Source organism: Pocillopora verrucosa, chromosome 12 (genome assembly GCF_036669915.1).
Source record: "Pocillopora verrucosa isolate sample1 chromosome 12, ASM3666991v2, whole genome shotgun sequence".
Lineage (NCBI taxonomy): Eukaryota > Metazoa > Cnidaria > Anthozoa > Scleractinia > Pocilloporidae > Pocillopora > Pocillopora verrucosa.
This window is the reverse complement of record NC_089323.1, coordinates 17,566,513-17,588,934: the sequence shown is the minus strand read 5'-3', so window position 1 is coordinate 17,588,934 and position 22,422 is coordinate 17,566,513. Positions and strand designations below refer to the sequence as shown.

Here is a 22,422-nt window from a genome sequence, read left to right as displayed (position 1 = left end):
TCAGTGCATAGCCTTTAATGACAAAGGGCGAATGCTCACAACGTCAACTTTAGAAACTCTTTAAGGTGGCCAAATTACTTTATCAACTCAGGTGATAAACCAAATTATCTTAAAATACCCATCTTTCCCTTCCCCCTTTGTCCATTAGCCTGTTCCAGGCATTCATTTGATAAAACGGAGCGAAGTCTATATACGGAGCGATAATATCTGCGGAGCATAACGAAGAAGTTTGGGTCGAGTCACGGATCACCTGGGTCGGATCGTTCGTTATGTGATTATATATTATAGATTATATATAATAATCTCATGGTGTCTTTTTTGTTTGAGTTGGTGTGACGAAACGGCAGCTAGTTAAAACTCTAGTTCCAACTATTTTGAAATATTCCCCTTCGGGAAATTTGGATTGTTTTAATACTGTCAAAGTGCTAGTTTTTTGAAAATTTTTTCATACTATGTTTTAAGACCCCCGGTTTACGTGCAACCTTTTCTGTGGATGAGCTTCAGTAGCCAAAGGCTTATCGAATGAAAATAAATCACACCATGTCTACTCATTTTTCTGTTTCTACTTTATTTTCCATCTCATATACTTAAATTACTCTCGATCTCCAACCAAAGGGTGGGGATGATGTCTTGCTCCTTTTAAAGATAAAGCCCCCACGAAAATTCAAATGCCTAAAGAGAGAATATATAAAATCTGTGAGATATGATAACATTATTGAAAAGTTACATACAAAGGTTCATGTTTTAAGTTTATCAAACTCATAGCCAGGGTCCTCTCTTCCACTTTGAGAAAGGAAGATTGGGAACGAGGTGATTAGAAGAGAAGCTAATTCAAACCGTACCACAACCAGTATATTTATTTCATATCTAGTGGCGATAAAGTTGAAGATTTCATAAGAAGTAAATAACGATTACATCAAGGTTTTTAAAGCACTTCAATTGCATATCAACTTTATCGAGCGCGGGACAAACATTACAATTTCTTACTAGATAAAACTACATATATCCAACAAAATTCTATCACGTTCGCAGGTTGGTCAAACTTGGACTCGTGACGCCATCGAAAGCCACTCCCTCGCTAATTCCCAGGCTTTGCGCGGAAAATTAGGCGAGAGTGAACGCCTGGAAACTAAACTTCAAGTTAACCAGAGGAAGTCATGGAATATATAGAATGACACACAAGCCTTGAAGGATCATGCAAATACTAGTGACCAGATAAATTCGTACTTATCATCATTATTTTTTTTCCTGACAGCCTGGGTCTGTTTCACAAAACACTGATTGGTTTCGGCAATAGCAATGGTCACATCCAATTTGCCATTCTTTGTTTTCCACGCTACAAGCGCCAGCCTCCGCTAAAACATAAATGTAATTATAGAGAAAAAAACAACAACGTTTAAATTTTTGAACGCATTTGCTGCAGAAAATGTACCAAAGTCACACCAGACGTAAACTTACTCAAACAACTTACCTTCACTTGGCACCGGGTTTCCAACTGAGCCTACAAGTTTTTAAGAAATATTAGGGACTAGTGATAATTTGCCACCTGGTTGGGGAGGTCATGGGATTTTGGAGGATCAAATGGTATCCAGGGGGGAACAGAGGGGAGATCAGTTGTCCGCAATAAGAGAATATATTGGGGGTACTGTAGAAAATTGTATACCAATGAGGGGGAATCTTTAGAATACAACAGATTAAAGACTGTCATGAATAAAGTTTAACGCTTGCCTCTGTGTTTGTAAAAAGGGTATTGGTAAACCCTTGATAACAAATGACTTTCCAAGCTCTAGGTTTCTGCAACGTCGGAAATGTTCTATCTTGTTGTCACATAGCCACCTTAAAAGTGGAACACTTAAACATATTTCTCCACTAGAGTTGTCGATACTTACTTTTCGTAAAACTGGCAAAAAGGAGAATTCCACAGATGAACAATAAAGTTCTCATGTTGAGGGAAATATTTGTCTGTTTGAGAGGAAAGAGAGTCGATGTAATAATCAAGCAAGACATAAAAAAAATACTTCTGATAAAAAATAGTTTTGCGAAGAAATGCCGAGGACCATTCTTCATTTTCGGTCAAATTAAGCCGAGTTTTATTTTTTTCTTATTTTTAAGGGGAAATCTGCAATAAGAACTCATGCCAGGCTGCAATGAAGAAGACATTACCTCTCCTTCTTATTTACTAAGATTTTCAATTTGACCAAGAACACAAAATCAATTATTTGTCATGTGATGTTTTAAGACATGTGCAATGTTTGGTTAAGTCTGACAAGTTTACTTAACACAATGTTTATTTTAGGTTTTCAATTATCTCTTTTGTCAATAAAGTATAATTTTGTAAAATAAAGCAACATGCCGATTAGATGGAAAAAACCTTACTTGATCCGTCAATATCATGACTTGAAAAAAGCAGAACTATTTAACATGGCTACGTATATATGGAAAGTTTTATATGTGTTTCAATTGTTCTCCTGCAATTAATGCTGGACGAAAACTAAACCATAATTATTTCTCCAAGATGAAATTTCTGTAATGTACTGAACACTGTGATTTTGAATTTTTTCCAAAATAGTTTGAATATGAAAAAAATTGGTAAGAAAAAGGTAAAAATTAAAAATTGATCACTCTGATCAAAGGAAGTTCCTTTTTCTTAGCTCATTTTTATTACATAGGCTGAGTATTATTGAAAGTGGAAATTGATAGCGATAAAAACACCCGACCTATATTTTGAATTCATATAAAAGGTTTACTCGGTTCAAAACTTGAATTAATGATCAAAACACGGAAATATTGAATTTTACGCTAATAATGTGAAACGTACGTTGTTCTGCCATTGCTTAAGTTAGTTTACTTGTTTCAGGAAGTCTGCAAGTTGGTTTTGGCCATCCTTAAGATCAGCCGGGTCCTTGTCTAACCGTGCTCAAAGGCCATCACATTGCCTCTCCAGTCAGGGGTATACACGGATATAAGTGGTGAATTGTCGGGGAAATCTGACGAAACCCTAGGGATAAGCTGTGGTGGAATAATATCCCATCCAGGGGGAGAATGATACCCTTGATTTTTGTATGCGAAAGAAAACGGAGACAAACCCTAGCGGCTCTGAGACTCAACTCCTTCGGGTCAAGCAAGTATCAAAGGCGAGCTACTCCTGGAGTAAGCCTCTAATAAAATGTGGTATAATCTAGTCGTACATTCTACATACGATAAAATTGAATAGTTAGAGAATCGTATATGGTCTAACCTCTTTGACTATGCAAGGGAAAACAGTGTTTACCGTTAAGTCCTCTTTGTTCAGGTTTTTTACATGGGAATAATCTCATGGAAAGTAAATGGAATGAAACGTGAAAAAAAGAAGGGAAAAAAGACGAAATATTTTACCGGATTTACGGAAGCGCTCTTTACGTACCAGAAGTTCTTTGGACCAGAGTTGCTTTTTGTAAGCGAGCGAATGAAAACTGCGTTTGTGTTCCTTATAAGACTTACCTGTTGCGAACAGGGCAGTTAAATTGTATGAGGTTAGTCCTTATGCAGCTGAACAAGCGCTAACACAGGGTCCTTTATAACTAACTCTTTTATTTGTTGACGATTAGAATGCGATATATTGTCCCATTTCAGTCAGATTAGACAACCCCGTTATTAACCCAATAATGAGAAAACGAATAAGTAAAATTTAATCAAATAATCTCCTAAGAGGATCCAATCTGTGGACAATAGCTAATATAAAATTACACAAAATTCTGATTTTTTAATCGTGTCTATGTATTTGGTTTTTGAAAATTTGCTTTTGCCGAGATGTTTGTGTGTATTTAATAGGATATTATATGGTTATTTGGATTTCATTTCCTGTAACAAAAGAATAATCCTCCGAGAGCATAGCAAATAGGGAGATTACCAGTATCTTCTTTGTTTTCATGAACACGTTTTAGTTCTGCAAGACCCAGCTTACTCAAACTCAGTTCACACGGAATGAAGTAGTATTTGATTTTGCCAGCTTCAACTGGAAAATCGGCTTTCTCTTTTCTTTGAAAATTCTAAGTAAAGCGTTTTTCGAATGGGTTCCGCAAATGATCGTCACAGAAGGACGTTAAATAGAAAATTGATACATCTCACTAAGAGTAGCTCTGAACAGATTAAACGAAAGTAAACGGCTTCTAACAGCGCGGGGAAAAGCGAATCAGGAGGGGTTTTAGTTTTGGACTTGATTGATTGAGAAAGTGAGTACGACTCAGTTTCCAAACCAATTAAAAAGTGGAAGAGAGAAGAAACGATTCATCCCGTCATTCCCTTTTTTAGCGTAAGCCGTGGCACGAATCATAGAAAACGAAGCAAAAAATATCCCAGCATCCAATGGATTCTGGGAGGTGAGGCGCTAGCTGTTGCATCATCTAATGGAATAGTATTCTCCCCGCACCGTAATTTTAACCGGGTGGGCGTAAAAGCTAACTACATTCCTTCCGATACCTTTCGAGTTAGATACTATTAAGGGAATTCGTTTTAAAGGACCAGCATTGAGAGATATTTTTTCAAAGAAAATGAACCTTGAAAATAACGTTTACTAAGGTGGAAAATATAAAAGAGAAGGAATAAACAAATAAGTAACGTCGAGGATTGGAAAGATTATAGTGGATTGCGAATAGTTCTAAAAACCGACATAAATGGGTTTCAGCGGTGAATTTTATGAAGTGTTTTTGCTTAACCCTTTACATCCTAACATCAGTATGTATATTCTCTACACTGTTCTCTAAACATTTCCTATGATGCCGACAAGGAGAAGTTGTTTAACAATCAAGAAATGTTTTCGCTGCTGATCATTCCTTTACTCTCAGGACCTTTATGTTTGAATCAGGGGGGATATTGTAAGGAGAAAATAGGTGCAAGTCACTCTTAAGGATCAAATAGTTAACGTATTAAAGTAAGGACAGAACTGAACACGTCACACAGATGCGTCGGCTGAGAACCACCAAAATAAAAAGAAATAATATGGTGGGTATTAAATTTTCATTTCTTTATTATTATGGGGATATTTGACTCATTTACAAAAATAATGTCGTACAATCTTTCTACGCCTTGTTAGTATAGAACCAGTTTAGACACATTCGAAGACTTCCTAGTTACACTCATTAAACAAGGAATTGAATGCTTCGTACATTCGTTAATACCTTTTTAAGACACTTCCTTTCTTTGACAAAATAAGACACATAGCTGCTGAAAAACAAAGAGAGGCTCACCCCGATTATTACTACAAATAAATACAACAAAATATTCCGGTTTAAGTGGAAACGATTTGGTATGTTTTACCTCTCCAAACTCACTTCCACCAAACATTTCCCAAAGAAAAGCCCCTCTCTTGATGAATAACATAAATCTTCCGGTCGATTTAACAGAAGTATTCCCATCTCGCGACCAAAAATTTACCTAACTTTTACTTTTTACTTTTTTTACAAAAAAAAAAAAAAAAAAAACGGAAAATGCTTCACCCTTTGATTCACTGAAGACAATAGGATAAAGACTGGTTTCAATTGTATATTCTGTTGTGTTTAAACTTCGAAAAGGAAAGTGTCATTTACCAGACCACTGATTTAGAAAAAAAAATCTGTCGACGTGACGTCCACGTTTATGGTTTAATGAAAGTTGGCTAATACAAATCATTATCCTTATGTGAAAGATCAATAGATTCTGAAAACATTAAAAAAAAAAAAAACAAAAAAAACGGGAGACATCCAAGTGCACTCCTGTCAATTAATTCAAATCGAGTTGCAAGGAACATTTTCATGTACAGCGTAATATTTTTATAGATCGGTTTAATCTTGTTTTTCCCTGTGTTAGGGAACGAAAACGACGGTTCAAGGGAAAGAACGCATAATAATTTATATTGTGATAATTATCGACTTTACAAATTATGTCACAAAACTTCTTCGCATGTTTTTCAAATTGGATCTACCAATACTATCTGCTAGAACTTTTTTAAGTTCTAACACCGATGGGTTTTGACTTGTTATTCTTATTCAAAGTCAAGTTTGATTACATTCCTAAAAACACCAATCAAATTAAATTACCAAATTCCAGCTACAGAAGTCTTTTTTTAACGCGGCGCTGAGTCAGCGCCACGCGAAAGTCCTTTCCACACATAAATCCCAATTCGATTTTTTGAATTTTAAAGGAATAAGCTGATAAAACTTTCTTGTCGTGAAAAAAAAAACAACATACAACACTGACTATAATACAATGCCGTGTACTAAATATCGTATAGCTGCCATTATTTTCCACTGCTACATATTTGTTCCTCTCAAAACAAACTCTTCCCATAACTGATTTGTCATAAACGAAGGTTAGAGTAAATACACCATTCGATTTTTCACCATCACCTCTAATTCTTTACCCCGAAGGAAATATTTATCTCAAGTTTAACAAAAGCACACAAAAGCAAATCAAAGTAATAAATTTATCTAAATAAAGGGTTAAAAATTTTGTCTACGCTTTGTACCCCTCGTTTCCAAAATAGCGTTAATCAGAGGAGATTTAAGGAAAACAGAGACAATAACTTATTAGCAATTAAAGGTTTCACTGCCACTGATCGGGCAAAACATGCGTTTGCCAGACTTTTCGATCTGCTCTTGGCCGCAGTTCTTAAGATAACGAACCTTAACGGTGTGCTTCATAATTGAACGCTAGTTCCTCATTGTTAAATATTATAAAGGGGGAAAGGAACGGCGATGAATTCCATTTATCAGGCAGATGCTACGTATCCCTGCAATACAACAGCAAAAAGGGTTAGCAAAGAATTGTTTCTTTTTTCCTTGTTTGTATATACCACAAACACGATGATAAAGAAAAATACCTGTAGGAATTTTAAAATAGTGAAGATGGTGATCAAGTTAATAGAACAGACTGGTACATTGTACTTACAAGTATACATCACATAAGTTAAACCCAAATTGCTCCAAGAATTACAAAAACATGGTGTTTAAATAGTAGTAATTGATAAACAGACACAGATCTGGGCAACTGCGCACCTACCCCTCCCTTAACCCAACAACAGTCAACTGATAACAAGTGGGGGTTAATATTAGGTTAGGGAGGGGTAGGTAGGTGCGCAGTTGCTCAGATGCTGACATTGATCCAAAAGTTTCGTTATACCTAACAAATACACGATCGTCTCTCGAAACAGGGCAACCATCCTTTCTCCTCAACAGACCAACCAACCAACCTTGGCTAGACCATAGACCATAACGCCATAGAGTGATAAACAACAACATTTTCTATCCCATATTCTTACCTAGATGAGACAGCGTTGGTCTGTTGCGTTCTATTTGGCGTTGAGCGGCGACTAGAAGCTTGTCTTTGTCGAGCTAAGAAAGACATTCCCCCTGCGTTCCCTGACAACCTTTCCTCCGCAGCTTTTCTATGGAGTTGCATGCCCTGAGGAAAGGAAACATTTTGAGACAAGAGGCAGCGATAAGTGTCAGTAACAAACAGCTCTGTGCGTACCGTTCTATAAAAAGTCCCAATGACAGTTCGCCTTGGGCGACAAGGAGAACTTTTTTGGCGAAATCGTTGCGTTTGCGACAGGGTTTTGTCACTGAAGTCAGTCGCACGGATTCAGACCAACTCGAATTTCTGTGCAACTGGTCACAACGACAAACCTCTGTCGCTAAGACAAATATTTTCTCGAGAGTTCTTCAAGTTACACTGGGAAAATTATCGCTGCGACAAGGCTGGGCGTAATTTCCCAGTGATTGGTAGCCTTATGCGGTTCGGTCTTAAGTTTTCTTTAATTTCCCGAAAATACTTTACACAAGGTAAGCTTTCAGAGGTACGAGGTATTTGCGCCAAATAAGTGCCCTTAGTTGTCTTCTTAGGCAAAGAAAATCCATTAAGCTGTATTCTCAATCTCTTGGCACTCGCTATCGATTCAGCAAAACACTTAACCCTTTAACTTCCAGATAAAATTTTACATTCTCCTTACTATCTACCATACAATTCTTTTAATGTTAGTTCAGAGAATTTAGTATTGGATCAATTATAATTGATATTTTTCTTTAGTCTCATCGCTTATCTGGTTGAGATTGTATTGATACTGTAAGGAGAAATTCTGTCTTGGTCACTCTTGGGAGTTAAAGGGCTAACTACCACAGTGCCTCTCCCCGCCTATGAGTTTACATAGGTACTAGCGAAATCTCAGGAAAGCCTGATAAAATGCTGAGGTAACCTTGCAATGGACTGGCATCCTATCCAGGGGGGCGGGGCAGGGGGTGTTTGTGGTGCTCCTAGTCGCTTCGTACTATGGAAACCGGGATCAGGTCCGGTCGGATGGGTCACTTGGCTCGAGTAAAGACTTTCACTATTGGTAGAGTAACAGATTGTGCTTACCATTTCATACCAAGCGCTGACTATAAGTTTCTCTTCTCTTTCTCTCGTGATTTTCATCTTCTCGTGATCTCGCTGAAAGAAACAAAGTTGAAAGACAATGAATCTAGTGGCCTCCTTCTGCAAAGATAGCAAGTCTCGACCAAAAACATCCCGTTCTGTCAGTTTGTGGTGATATTATCTCCCCACTGTCTGTCATATATTTCTTGTAATTTCAACACAGAGAATTTGTTGTTAAATCAACCAATATTCCAAAGTTGACTTTTTTCTTCTTCTCGTCACACTTCTTTCTGGTTACTTCCATGGAGTGAAAGTGGCAAACGAAATCCTGAACCGAGTGTTCAGCAAGAGAGTGATGTCTGTGCGGAGATAGAGAGTATACGATATGTAAAATATGTTAAACATAAAATAACAACGTCGCTTTACCTCCAAATGCTCTATAATTTTGTCCTTTTCTTGAACTTGATTTTTTAGCAATTGAATCTAGGAGAATGCATAAGGTGAATTTGAAAATCTGTTGCATTGAAAGGTACTTTAAAGAGAGCCAGCGTAAACTCCTTTGCGTTAGAAATTCTTTCCACGAGAGTTCATATACATGTACTGAAGACTTGATGCACATTAAACATAACATTTAGTGCAATATGATCACCATACTTTCAGCATGAAGGACAATCAAAACGGGAAATGAAACAATTACCTCAGGTTGAGCACCTGAACTGTGCTTTGGATCGAGAGTTTTTATCACCTGAAAAGAGAAAAAAAGATCCAATTGAAAACAGGGCATTTCTGAAGCTCGTCAATCTCTGAACTATTGAACCTACTCGAATGAAATAGAGAGGTTTTCGTTGGAGATTCTTCAAACTGAAACCAAAGTGACCTCAGAGGCTACCCACAAATAGGGAGGGGCCAACGAGAAATCAATGAGTACAACAAGCAACAATCACTCGTATGATTTCAGATCAAACTGCTCTCCACTCAGTTAAATTACAATTATACATTCAAAAAACATAGTTTTGTGAATTTATAATAGTGTTGTATACTTTGTGTGTGTGGTATTGTATACTTTGCAGCAAAATATCCCTTCCATTTCCTTGATTATTCAACCACCAATGAATCATAGACAACTTACACTCTTGGCTTTCTCCAAGTATTTCTTGTATCGATCCTCCATTACTTTCATTTCTTGATCTTTCTTATTCAAAAGTTCCTGCAATTCATTCACTTTCTCCGCTGAAACATTACACAAAAAGTAAACATTACCAAGTGCACCTCTTTCAGCACCTTCCCCTTTTCTTATCATTGAGATTAACTGACTGGGTAGAGATAAAAACCCTTGAAACCTTTTAATTGAGACACAACCGACAATACATGCAAGTGCTGTTTTGCTTTGTAAAAACTGTTATTGACTAGGGTCTCATCCACAGACTTTAAGTTCGCACTAGCTTGAACAGAACAACAAAGAGAATCCCATCAAAGTGTTTGTAACTTTCATTTCAATGATCTCACAGAAATAAAAGATATTTCAGTACAAACTTTTACAGTCAAACACGGACACCAAAAACAAAACAAACTTGACACACCAAAAAAAGGTACCGAAGAATGAGCTAGTACTAAATTTTAACGAATAAAAGTTTACCCTCTTACCACTACTAGACACTTTTGGTTCCAAACTGTCAATGTATGCTTTCTTTTTCTGCAGTTCGTCATTTGCAACTTTGAGTTTGTCACTGCAAGATGCAAAACGTAAAGTTACGGTTTCAAATTCAATACCTACAGATGTAGCACGTCTCCAAATCAGCAGAGATGAATCTCACAAACTAAATAAACAATTAAATCTCTAGAACTGACTACCATCTAATTTCTCCTTACATCCCTGAATCAAATATTAAAGGTTATGAGAATAAAAGAAATGATCACCAGCTAAAGAAGCCTTCGATGTTAATCAAATTCTCCTTGTCAGTGCCATAAGAAATGTATAAAGAACAGAATGAAGAATATGCAAACTGATGCTAGGATGTAAAGGGCTGACCCCTTTCACTCCTCTCTGTAATCCCTTGCTATTACAACTCTTGACAGTAAAAAATGTTCTATCTTGTTGCATTTAACCCTGAAAGTGACTAACAGCCAATTTATCCTGAAAATATCACCCTGAATCACACATTGAGGTCTCAAGAATACAGGAAATTAACAAACTAAAGAAGCTCTTTATTGCAAAACAAATTCTCCCTGTCAGCTTCTCAAGGAATGTAAAGAGAACAGTATGGAGAATATACATCTGAATGTTCGAGTGTAAAGTGTACTTACAGATGATCTGTGTATTTCTTGCCAAGTTCACTATCTTTTTCCATCTCCCCTGCATTCTTCTGATTCTTCATGTCATCGAGTTCACTTTCTACCTCCATAAGCTTCTGATTCAATTCTCTGCAAGAGAAGTTTTTTTTTAATTGCTTAAGACAAATTGTGATTCTCATAGCCCTATCTGTGTGCCACATCAAGCCTGTAGTGCACATGTCTTGTAGGGTGAGTCAACGTTACAAACTTGCCACACCTCCAACCCCCCTCCTTCCTTTAACCCTTTCACTCCCAAGATCTAATTGGTAATTCTCCTTACTATCTGCCATACAATTCTTATGATGTTAGTTCAGTGAATTTGGTATTGGATCAACTAATAATCCCATGATTGATATTCTTCTCTATTCTCATCACCTGCCTGCTTGATATCGTATTGATATTGTAAGGAGAAATTCTGTCTTGGTCACTTGTGGGAGTGAAAGGTTAAACTGTTATTATCTTAAGTTCATCATCATTTCTTAAAGCACCTGTCTCACCTGTTCTCCTTCTCTAGGTGATCTTTCCTTTCATTAGCATCATTGAGGAGACTTTGAAGAAGCTGGTTCTGATGGTAAGAAGCATAATACAACTCAGCAAAAGCTCAAATGCTACAAAAACTACAAAGAAACATACTATCCACCAAACGATACCTGTTCCTCTTGCTCGCCCTGCATCTGCTCTTTAAGCTTCTTATTTTCATGTTCCAGACGAAGAACACGTTCCCTGTTGTAGACCAAGGTATCATAACAGTTACCACGGCTTACTTTAATCCACAAGCACATTGAAAATTTACCAAATTTCATACTATATTTGCAAACAGGATGCTTTCAAAAAATTTGTCTCACAAAAGATGCAAACGACCACACAAGCAAGTAAGTGACTGTGTTTTAAAAGTGTATAACTTTCCTGGTAAAGCTTAAAACAGAATGGAAAATCAACAGGATCCCTGTAATTAAATAAGCTTTGCATTTGAAAAATCTGAAGTTTTCCTTTTCCTTACATTTGTTTCCTTTCACAAATTTTCATTTCAATTTTTTATCACTTACTTTGCAAGACAGCAGTTGTTTCTTACGTTTTTCTTCAAAAATTTTGCACAAGAAGGTGATGCCCAGCCTGCCAGAATTGACCTCCTAGTGCATGCATTACTTTGTTGTCTTTATTTAGCTCATCACCAGGTTCTTTCAGCTCAGTGGTAGAGCTAAGAAGCCCAAATTTTAAAGGTCTAGGGTTTGATTCCTTAATAGGAACTAGGATATTTTCTTTGTCTCATGTTTGTGATAAAACCAATAACAAATAAAAAGTGTCCAGATTCCTCTTAGTAGAAACAGTTAAACAAAGCTTGATGAAAGCTCTCATGACTTATTACATACTTCACTTCTGGGGACATGGATCCATCCAGATCAAAATCATCACTTGAAGGGGTCCCAGCAGATACATGACGCATTGGAGAACCTAAAAAAAGGAAAGATAGTAAAAGTTTGGAGAATTTGGTATTGGATCGATTTATTGTCCCCTTATTAATATTTTTCATCTCATCACTTGCCTGCTTGATATTGTATTGAAATTGCAAGGAGAAATTCTGTCTTGGTCACTCATGGGAGTTTAAGGGTTAAACACATGTAGATCACAGAAGACATCAAATGTGGTAAGAAGATCAGCAACCCACTCAGTTTATTATAAAAAAGTATAATGACAATGTACCTGCTACTTGAGCAAGTTGAAGCTCCTCGTTTTCTTCTTTCAATTTCATTCTCTCCTGTCTTAGACGCTGTGAAATGGAAGTAAAATCATCATCTCTAAGATACACCCCTTAAATGAATCAGAAACACTGTAATGCAAGCTTGATAATTGTGACTATCAGCAAGAAATAATGTTCATTTAATCCTTCTGCTCCCAAGATCTCATAAGTAACTTTCCTAACTATCTACCACAAAATTCTTATGATGTTACATACACTGTATGCAGTTTGAATAATTTGGTATTGGATCAACAAATAATCCCCTATTTTCTATTACTCTCATCACTTGCCCACTTGACATTGTATCAATATTTTAAGGAGAAATTCTGTCTTGGTTATTCAGGGGAGTTAAACTGTTACTGACTGTACATTAAATTTATCATTTTTAAAATTTCTTTAAAAAAGCGTACACCTACTTCATTTTCTCCATCAAGGTTTGTAACCTTCTCTTTTGCCTTTTTTGCCTCAAACTCTGCCTGTATATCAAAGAGCATTCAGATAAATCAACTATTAAACAAACTTCACAATTAGAGCAACACTCCTTGAAAAAATGACTGATTGTTACAGTAAAGTACTCTTGTTTATTTCTTCCACACACCTTGTCTGCTCTCCTTTGCAACTCTGACACCTGCACTTGCAACTGATGTACCTAAAATAGAAACGGAAAAAAATAAATTCTATTTGTACAGCTTTAATTTACAGAAAATCTACACAAGAGAGAATATTGAGAGGAAAAATAAACAGAAAGATAGAGTAAATAATTGGGTTAAAGGTACTCCACAACAACATACAATACTGTTCTGGGATTTATTTTCCTTCTGAAATGGAAAACAAGTTTAATTGACAAGTATTACAGATCCCAGACTGCTTACAAACCTGTTTCTTGTATGTGTCAACTTGAGATTTTAATGCATTGGCTTTTCTAAGATCCTGCAACACAAATTGTAATTAACAGACTCTCTTAACTACATTTAAAAAGCTATAATTGACCACTGTCACAAATGATGTAAACTTAATAACATATCTTTAGCAAAATCAGAATCTCAAAAGACCCACACTGCAATGGTGTAAACTCTGTATCAAAATGTTTAAGCATATCTTAAATGCTGCTAAATGAAGTTAAGAGTACAATACACTAGACTACAAAATTCAATGTAATAGAACAAACAGTGAATGGCTTACACTTGAAACACCAACTTTAGAAACTCTTTACAGTGGCCAATGTCATCAACTCAGTTGATAAAACCAATTTATCTTTTAAAATATTCTCTAGTGATGCAGCAGCAGCAGCATCTTTTCCTTAAATTTACCCATAATTAATAGTAATATTATATAAATGTGTTCACCTCTTGTAAGTTCATGGTTTCTTTCATATATGTTACATTTTTTTCCTCTAAAGCCTTCATCTGTTTCCTCATGTCTGACAACTCCTCTGCAATGACAAACATATCATTTAGAACACAAAATCAATCTTTATGATAAAAGCAAATTATTGTAAAAATCATATTAGAAAGTGCAACGATAGTGATAAACTGTTAAACTAGTTAGCAATTTTTACAAAGCCAAAAGAAATATTTAAAATTGCTAAATTATTTGTTAATTCTGCAGTTCTGTGATCAGTCCTGACACAAGAGTCTCCCCTTCAACAAAAAGAGTTTTAATACTCAGCATACCTTGTAAAAGAATTGCACTTACCTAGTTTCTTCTTGTAAAGTTCTATTGTTGACTCATACTTAATCTGCCAAAAAAAAAATAAAAAAAGAACTCAGTTTACCAGAAAAAATTTTAAGACATTAAAAAAAATAATTAAATTGACAAATTAATCATAGTGTTATAAAAATTTACAAACCACTTTCTCCTGGGAATGCCGTAAGACATCCATTTCATCTTTCAGCATCTGAGATTCTTCAGCTAAGCTCTGCAATTGCTCATTCTGTGAAGAGAATTTAAACTTATAAACACAAGTAACAACTGTCTTAGACAACTGTTTACAAGCACAAAACAAATTTACAAGTTACAGTGTCATTACACATTAGTTAACCTTAAAAGCACAACTTGTGTTGTAATACACAGAAAAAACATTACCAAACAAGCTTGGAGTCTAAGACTTGCTAGTGGTAAAGACATAAGTTGAGCTTAGAGATGCTCATCTGTCACATTGCACTGTGCATATACATGTCAGACCTCTGTTTTTTTTGTAAATTGTGTAAATTCTAGTACAATGATCTGCTAGGAAAATTAAGATGCAATAAACATGACTTGAATTCTATCTACTGCTTTAACCCTTTAACTCCCAAGAACCGATTGTTAATTCTCTCCTGTAGCTACTACACATTTGCTTGTAAATTAGTTATGAGAACTTGGTGCTAGATCAAGATAACAGCTTCTACCTGATAAGTTTGAATATTCTGATCACCTGTTTGCTGAAGAATGTATGGATATTGTAGTGAGAAGTTTTATGTGAATCACTTCTGAGAGTTAAAGGGTTAATGGACTGTAAGGATATCCAAAGCAAAATAATTTTGTCCCTATACAAAATCCACAAAATTTTCTTCTAACATTATAATCACCATACATGTACAAACACTCGGAGAGGAAGAGAAGTGAACTCTCTTGAACACTTAACCCTTTAACTCCCAGGAGTGATTAAAATGTAACTTCCTCCTATAATATCCTTACATTATCCAACAATCAGGTAATGAGAATACTCAAACTTATCAGGTAGAGGTTGCAATCTTGATCTAACACTAAATTCTTGAAAATAATGTACAAGGAAATGTGTCGTAGCTAGAGGGAAATGTGTAGCAGCTAGAGGGGAGAATTAACAATCAGATCTTTGGAGTGAAACGGTTTAAGAGAGCAAACTAAGCACAAATGCACCATACCCTTTCATTCAACATCAGAACATCCCGTTCCAACTGTTCATATTTTATTTTGAATTCATCACGTGCTAAAAAAAAAAATTATTGTAATTATCATGTTAAGCATATTACAAGTAAATTTGAAAAAATTTGAGTGAATAGAAAAACAGATGAGGAAATTATTCACTGAATCTTTATGACTGTATATTTTTGTAACGAGCACTGCTTTGAATTCCTTTTGAATTTCATATTTCATTATGCAGAAGAAACCTTTTCCACTGCATTATCTTTAGTATACACAGAAATTGAAGCTGGGCTTTAAATGGCAAGCTCAAAGACTTCTTCATAATCTTGCCATTCATTTCTGTAAATTTTCGCATCATTCTCTTTAACTCACAAGTTTCCATGGTGAAATTCTCTTCCTTGAGTTGTTCCACTTGTTGCTGAAGCTGATGCATTCTTTGAGTAGAAAAACTAGAAAGCAAATGATTTAATTTCATCCTTGTGCATAGATAACAATTGATGGAATATGAACCAAAAAGAGAAGACTAAATACACAGAGGAAATACAGATCAGTTTAACAACCTTTGCCTCAAACTGAACATTCTAAATAATAATGAAAACTCAAGTTTAACACATTATCCAGACTTCAATAATAAAAAAACACATTGAATGGGATGTATCAACAGGTGACATAATCAAATATTAATCAATTTATTAAAGCAGCCAACTTAGACATGTAAGTAAAACATTTTAGTTAGAAAAAATTAAGAATGAAGCTTCATATTTTCCTCTATTTTTACTTCATGAAAACAATGGCTACATAATTCCATTACTGCACTGAACAGCTAAATATACAAAGACCTTGAGCTATAATTTTTGCAGCCATATAAACAATAGCCAGTTCTCCTTTAGGCAAGCCCCACCCTCTGAAACTTCTATACAGGTGCAGCTACCCCTCCCAGAAATGTGTCTTCTTAATGTTATAATTGTCACCTTTCCCATGTGCCCAACCAGCAGTTCTTGCTTAGTGAAGTAAATTTAGAAAAGATCTCTACAACTTAAAAAGTCGTCAAGTTTTCTCTAAAGTGAAATTCTACTGAGCACCTTATGTTAACCCTTCAATATCCACAATCTAACTTTCATTTCTCCTTCCTAGCTAACATTATTTCCAGTATGGTACTTTTGAGAATTTGAGAGATTGAAATTAATTCAGAACGAAATACTGTATAAACTTATTCATTCCCTATCAATATATACCTACATGTATATATGCATTCATTATAAAGACAAAGATCAACATTTCTTTAAGAGTAAGAGGTTACATCTCTATTCGAAAAGTCAGAATGAAGATGAGTTACTTTGCTACATGTAATAAAAGTATCTTTTCCTACAAAACTTTCCTTATTTTTCATTCATTTAAATTACCTGATGTCATCATCTCTGTCACCACTTGTGTCTTGCCGACTCAGCTTATCTCTAAGACGCTCATTTTCCATCTGTAAGCTACCCTCATGCTCTTTGATGAAGGACAACTAAGTAGAACAACAGAAAAAAAGGTTTATTTGGAAAGAAGTTCTCACAAAAAAGTCTAAAATGAGAGAGAGAGGAAACACAGATCAAACATTTGATTGTTGCATTTAACCCTATGATCCACTGACATTGCAATACATGACAATAAACCAAAATTTGAATCTGAATGCAAACCAAAAAACTGGCTACTGTTCACAAAGTAGGTTCACTTGCAAACTTCCCATTAGAAATATTATGAAATGACCTCATTTCTTTTGACTGAAAATCCCATCCTTCTTACGTGAGAAATTATTGATACAAAAGTACAGCAAAATAGGACAAGCTAAATGAGCAGAGTTTGCTTATTTTCCCCTCATTGAACAAAAAGGTTACTATTAAGCCTTCAATTGATTTAATTAACCCGGTTTTGTTACACAGATCTTAGACTACATCAATATTTGCCTAGAAAAAATTACCATTGGCCTGTTTTTTTTTTGGTTCATTACCTGTTCATCCAGTTCATGACATCTCTGTGATAGTTCCTCTTTTTCAGCTGCCATACTACTAAGCTGTTCAAGTGTTCTCTTATGCTGGTCATGTAAAAAAAGGCAGAACAGTTAAAGGAATGGCAGGGAGAGAGGAAAAGGTTTCTTTAAGTTAAAAAAAGTGGTACGACACCCCTTTTCAAAGGCAATTTTCACATGTGAAGGATGATGTCTATGAAATCTACAATACATCTAATTTTGAATGCATGCCTAGCTTTCTAGACTACCATTATCCACTGCATTATCATGAAATTGTATTGCATAAACTTTACAGCTATAAAGACATTAGTAATTTCTCTACATCCAATGCCCACATCTTTTCTATTTCAATCAATAAAATGATAATCAGCAGAGTACAAATAAAATTAATTTTATGTAAATGTACAAGTTCAAGTAATTCTTGTTTTCCATTGCTTTCCATAATGTAAATGTTTGAGACTTTCAAAAAGCCAGCATGATAATGATATTTTCAAAAACTAGATAAGTATATACAAGGTGACACTGTTTTCAGTAAGTTCTAAAAATCACAACACCAAGCATAATGTGTATGTATCTGACCTGTATCTCTAGTTCTTTAAACATTTCACTGTCTGTCCCAGGCAAACCACTTTCTTTTCCTGTCATCAGCTGAGAGAAAAAAAAACATTGTAAACTATAAATGAAACCCAACTGTACTCTGTCTTTCATAAATCAAATTCACACCTACCTCTTGTATTGCCATCATGACCACATGCTGTACAGATTCTTCCATAGACATAATAACTTGAATATATTCTGTGGAAAGAAAAAAATTTTGAAACTATAAAAAAATAATCAAACCCCAGAAATCACAAATAACAATTGTTATAATTATACAGAAATCAGCCACGGTGTAAACTCCATTAAAATGTTAAGCTACAGTTAAGTACAGTACCATTTGATTTAAACAGTAACCAACAAGGAAATTAGGGTTGTCTTTCAGATTCTAAGTGGGTAATGTGTGGAATCAATTTTAGACAACAATAATTTTTTTTTTTTTGCCTTTACTACTACATCTTGGCTTGACAACTGAATAAGCCAGTGAAATCCAACTGAGTAACCAGCAATTTCTTGGCTTCCTATTATCAAGGATAGAGCAGAACATGATATAATATATGACAGAAGATTTGATTAACCTTGCTTGTCTTCACAGTTAACAGCACAGCCAAGAACCAACTGTAATAGTCTGCCAAGGTCAGAGATTTCCTGACTCTCAACTGTAGAAATCAGCAAGAGGAAATAGTAATTAAAAAGTAAAATTTAATAATAATAAATAATAATAATAGTAAAATCTTAAACTCATAAAGTGACTTAGAATGTTGGCTAGAGGGTTTACCTAGCTCTTTCCCCCTCCCACTTGCCTTCAAAAGGAGGGTGTTTGTTGGGTATAGTAGTCTGGATAATTCTTCACCTTAACCCTTTCACTTCCAAGATCTAGAAATCAATTCTCCTCTACGTCTTCCAGTGTCCTAATGGTCAGTGTACTGGACTCCAGGTTGAAAGGGCTGGGTTCCAGACCTGGTTAGGTCAATGCATTGTGTTCTCAGGCATGACACTTTTCCCTAACAGTGTCTCTCCACCCAGGAGTACAAATGAGTACCAGAAAAAAATTTTTTAGGGAAGCCTGATGAAATGCTAGGGGGTAACCTTGCAATGAACCAGCATTCCATCTAGGGAGAATTAGTAATACACCCAGTCACTTCATGCTAAGGAAATAGGGAGAACCTCAGGCTGGGAGGGTCACCAGGATTAAGTACAGACTTTCCCTTTTTTGCCTGTCTTCACATTTCTTAAAATTCTTGCTCTGAGAATTTAATGCTAAATCAATCAATATCCTACAGTTGACATTTTCTTTCTTCTTATTACCATTTGTCTTGAAAATTGATTGATATAATTAGGAGATAGCCTAATTAGTATTGCAATTGATTTCTTCAGAGCAATGACAAACCATTGACTTGACTCTTTCCCTCATCAACCCTTTGCCAGTTAAGAAATATGACTTAAAGTCTGCAATAAATATTAAGTTTAAAAAAATGTTCTTACCTATGGCATTGACATCAGGCATTGGAAACCCTGAGATATCCATGGTGAGCACCTACACCATGAAATCAAAAGAAAAATCAATATGATTATCCCTTTCACCTATAAGACTGACTAGCATCCAATTTCTTCTTACATTATCACCCATGAAACAAACATTGAGGTCAGGAGAAGAGAGGGAATGATCACCAACTAAAAAAGCTCCTGATCCAGTTGTGTGAAGGGCAAATAACACTATCCAATGGATAAATTTCTATCCAGCAGATAAATGATAGCAAAACGTATAGCATTATCTACTGGATAGAGATTTATACAGTGGATAGATACAGTGTGGAGAATATGCATGCTGATGTTATAGAGCAGAGGGTTAATAACCTGGTTGTCATCCAACAATTTCCCAGTGTGCATTTCAAATCAGCTAACTGATATCCCATGAACCAATAAACACAGGTTGTCAAATTGGTGACTTTTACTGCAAATTAATTTAGTCACCAAATATTTTGCAACACTTGCAACGGTGACCAAAAACAGTTGCAACTTGCAGTGCTGTGCCTTCTTCCGTACAATATTCGCAAACATGTACAAGGATTTCACGAGCACTTAAGTTATAAATTCACATGTTAGAAAAGAATCTTTCTATTTGCATTAATTACTAGGGTAAGTATAAAAATGATATAGCGGTGAAAAGCTCTGATAAACATCCACAATGTAAATTATACACACCTCAGTGTAGTAATCATGGATTCCTTTCACAAGCTTCTTGAGATTATTTACCTAGAAAACAGATCAAAAAAGCTGTATCACTCTATGTTACACCACTCATGTCAAAGAGCAAGCTACAGCTAAAAACAGCTGTTACATACAAAGCACATGTAAATCAAACAAAGAACACATCAGTGCTCTCCTCATATTTTCATATAGTCAGCCAAAAATTTGAAGTAACCAGTCCTTGCAGAGGAAGTGCCTGTTGGGCTTGTCAGTTTCTAGAGAGGTTTGGCGGCATGCTCCTCCGAATTTTTGTCTCTTGAAGTAGCCAGCACAAGGAACAACAGTGGTGGTGAGCAAAAAACACTGGCTGTTGGCATGTCTGGAGAGCACTGACAGATTCATCACATTACAGTATTTAGTACCCTATTGCTAATAATTATTCAAAATACTCTTTGACATAGAAGAGCAAACAACTTACCTTGAGTCTTCTATTATCTCCAGTATCATGTCTAATCTTAGACACCCACTCATCATCAAACCAATCTGGAGCACTACAAATTAGGAAATTCTCATTTACCAATGAACTAATGAAGGAACAATGTAGGTTTGAGGGCCAGGATTAGGGCCTCTTATTAAACTAAGTTGGCCTTCTGAATCCCCTTGTTTGCAAAATAGCTTGAAAATTAAGGCTTTCTGGGTTGTTGGTAATTGCCTACTATTGGCTAAATTGCTGACATAGAAAGAGATAATTGCCTGCTGGATTTTGAATGGCAACTACTGGTAATGCACACACAATAATTTGACATAGAAACATATCCTTGGTATGAGGTTTGAATAAACTCCTGACTATCTTAAGCATCAGTGCTTCTATAACACATATGATAGATGGAATACAATGTTATTTTAAGAAATTGTTTGTGATATCCTCTTTACATTTCCTGCATTCTGCATCTTGTTACTGTGTAGTTTTGTAGCCACGCCGTACAGGAGTTGCAAAGTATTGGGAACAAAATTTTGTTGATAGAACTCCATTTGAGCCAGCTCAAATGCTCAACACCATTTTTTTTAGCAAAAAACCTAGACTAAAAAAGACCTAAAAACCTCTCTTCCAGAGAGACAAGGTAACTCAAGAAACAATAATTATACAATTGCTTATGATCCTGGAAGTGGCTCTAACTAATAAATTTGAGGAAACAGCTTGAGTCTATGGACATTTAAATAAGTCCTATTAAGCATCACTTTAAATTACTAAATCCTAATAAAGTTTAACTGTAGAAAAGAGATACGTGACAATGTGAAATTCTTGATACAAAACTTACCACTGCCATATACAAAGTGATAGGGAATTGTCATAGTAGTAATGAAGCAAAATTAGGAAGGATAAATCCAATGCAGTCTATGTCATTCAAATAATCAACAATAGCTCGTTCATAAACAGTAGTTATCTAAACAGAACAGTTGGAGTCTTTATAATTTTCAAGATAGAAGTCAACTGTTCATTCCGAGCGATAAGCATCTAAACTCAGCCAAAAAAATCAAATTTATCGAAATCGGAAGCGGGCAATATCACCAAAGCCTTTCAGTTTGATAGTGAAAAAATAAAATTAACCATTAGGACTTTTTGAATATTGTGTAATTAAGCTCAACAATCCACTTACATTTCGGCTAAACATTCTGAAAGAGCGACGCCATCAGTCAATTCCTCGATGGTTTTGTGCGGAGCTTTTATTCCTTCAAAGGTACCGACCTGCAGGCACGAAAAATTGATGCGAAATTCATATCTATTGTTAATACAACGATATGACCAGAGGTTAAATTGAGCAAATTCTTCAGGATAGCTATGTCGCCAAAGAGAGAACTAGAAAGATGACAATCAACTGGAATTCCGCCATTTAAACTCACCCATTTCATCAGACTTTCACACATCAACTCCTCGTCCATAATGTTTGCGATTTATAGCGACCAAAGCAAGAGGAGAAGAGTAAAAGAAACCAAATTAACTAATATTTACAAGGGTAACTTCACTGAACTGAAGTAATGCACTGACCGCAGGCCGGGCTGCATAGCATTATATTCAAATGGCCTCCTGGGAAAAAATTATCGAGACCGGTTGTAAACATTCTTGTAGGGTGGGGTGAGGCTAAAATTGAGGCTAAAAGGCTGAGGCTAAAAGACTACATAAGACAACAATGGAGAAAGCGTACCAGCCGGAAATTTGCAACGGAGTTTATCCATTGACCTTTCAATGAGTCTTCGCTTTCACTCTGACTTTTATCTCTGTACCATATTTCCGTTCATCCCTTTT

The 22,422-nt window shown here is 35.7% G+C and overlaps 1 protein-coding gene and 1 long non-coding RNA gene across 2 annotated transcripts; both read right to left on the bottom strand.

The window, feature by feature from the left end:
* Positions 1 to 548: 548 nt before the first annotated feature.
* Positions 549 to 3,595, bottom strand: LOC131799886 (uncharacterized). Its single transcript, XR_009341408.2, has 5 exons — positions 3,481 to 3,595; positions 1,890 to 1,962; positions 1,472 to 1,501; positions 1,228 to 1,355; positions 549 to 672 (listed from the first exon to the last, which is right to left on the bottom strand). It is a non-coding gene; the product is annotated as an uncharacterized lncRNA (long non-coding RNA).
* A 1,368-nt stretch (positions 3,596 to 4,963) lies between these two features.
* On the bottom strand, positions 4,964 to 22,154 carry LOC131799893 (protein Hook homolog 3). The gene is made up of 30 exons (XM_059117582.2): positions 22,020 to 22,154; positions 21,776 to 21,864; positions 20,596 to 20,668; positions 20,133 to 20,183; positions 19,413 to 19,464; positions 18,506 to 18,586; positions 18,058 to 18,125; positions 17,910 to 17,978; positions 17,313 to 17,396; positions 16,723 to 16,829; positions 15,692 to 15,768; positions 15,319 to 15,383; positions 14,283 to 14,366; positions 14,129 to 14,171; positions 13,780 to 13,865; positions 13,310 to 13,363; positions 13,032 to 13,082; positions 12,850 to 12,909; positions 12,397 to 12,463; positions 12,066 to 12,147; positions 11,346 to 11,418; positions 11,193 to 11,260; positions 10,669 to 10,785; positions 10,009 to 10,091; positions 9,494 to 9,594; positions 9,062 to 9,109; positions 8,791 to 8,847; positions 8,368 to 8,439; positions 7,274 to 7,416; positions 4,964 to 6,745 (listed from the first exon to the last, which is right to left on the bottom strand). Exons 1-30 carry the CDS (start codon positions 22,056 to 22,058, stop codon positions 6,736 to 6,738), a joined length of 2,154 nt encoding a protein of 717 aa, XP_058973565.2. The 5' UTR covers positions 22,059 to 22,154; the 3' UTR covers positions 4,964 to 6,735.
* Between the last annotated feature and the right edge of the window lie 268 nt (positions 22,155 to 22,422).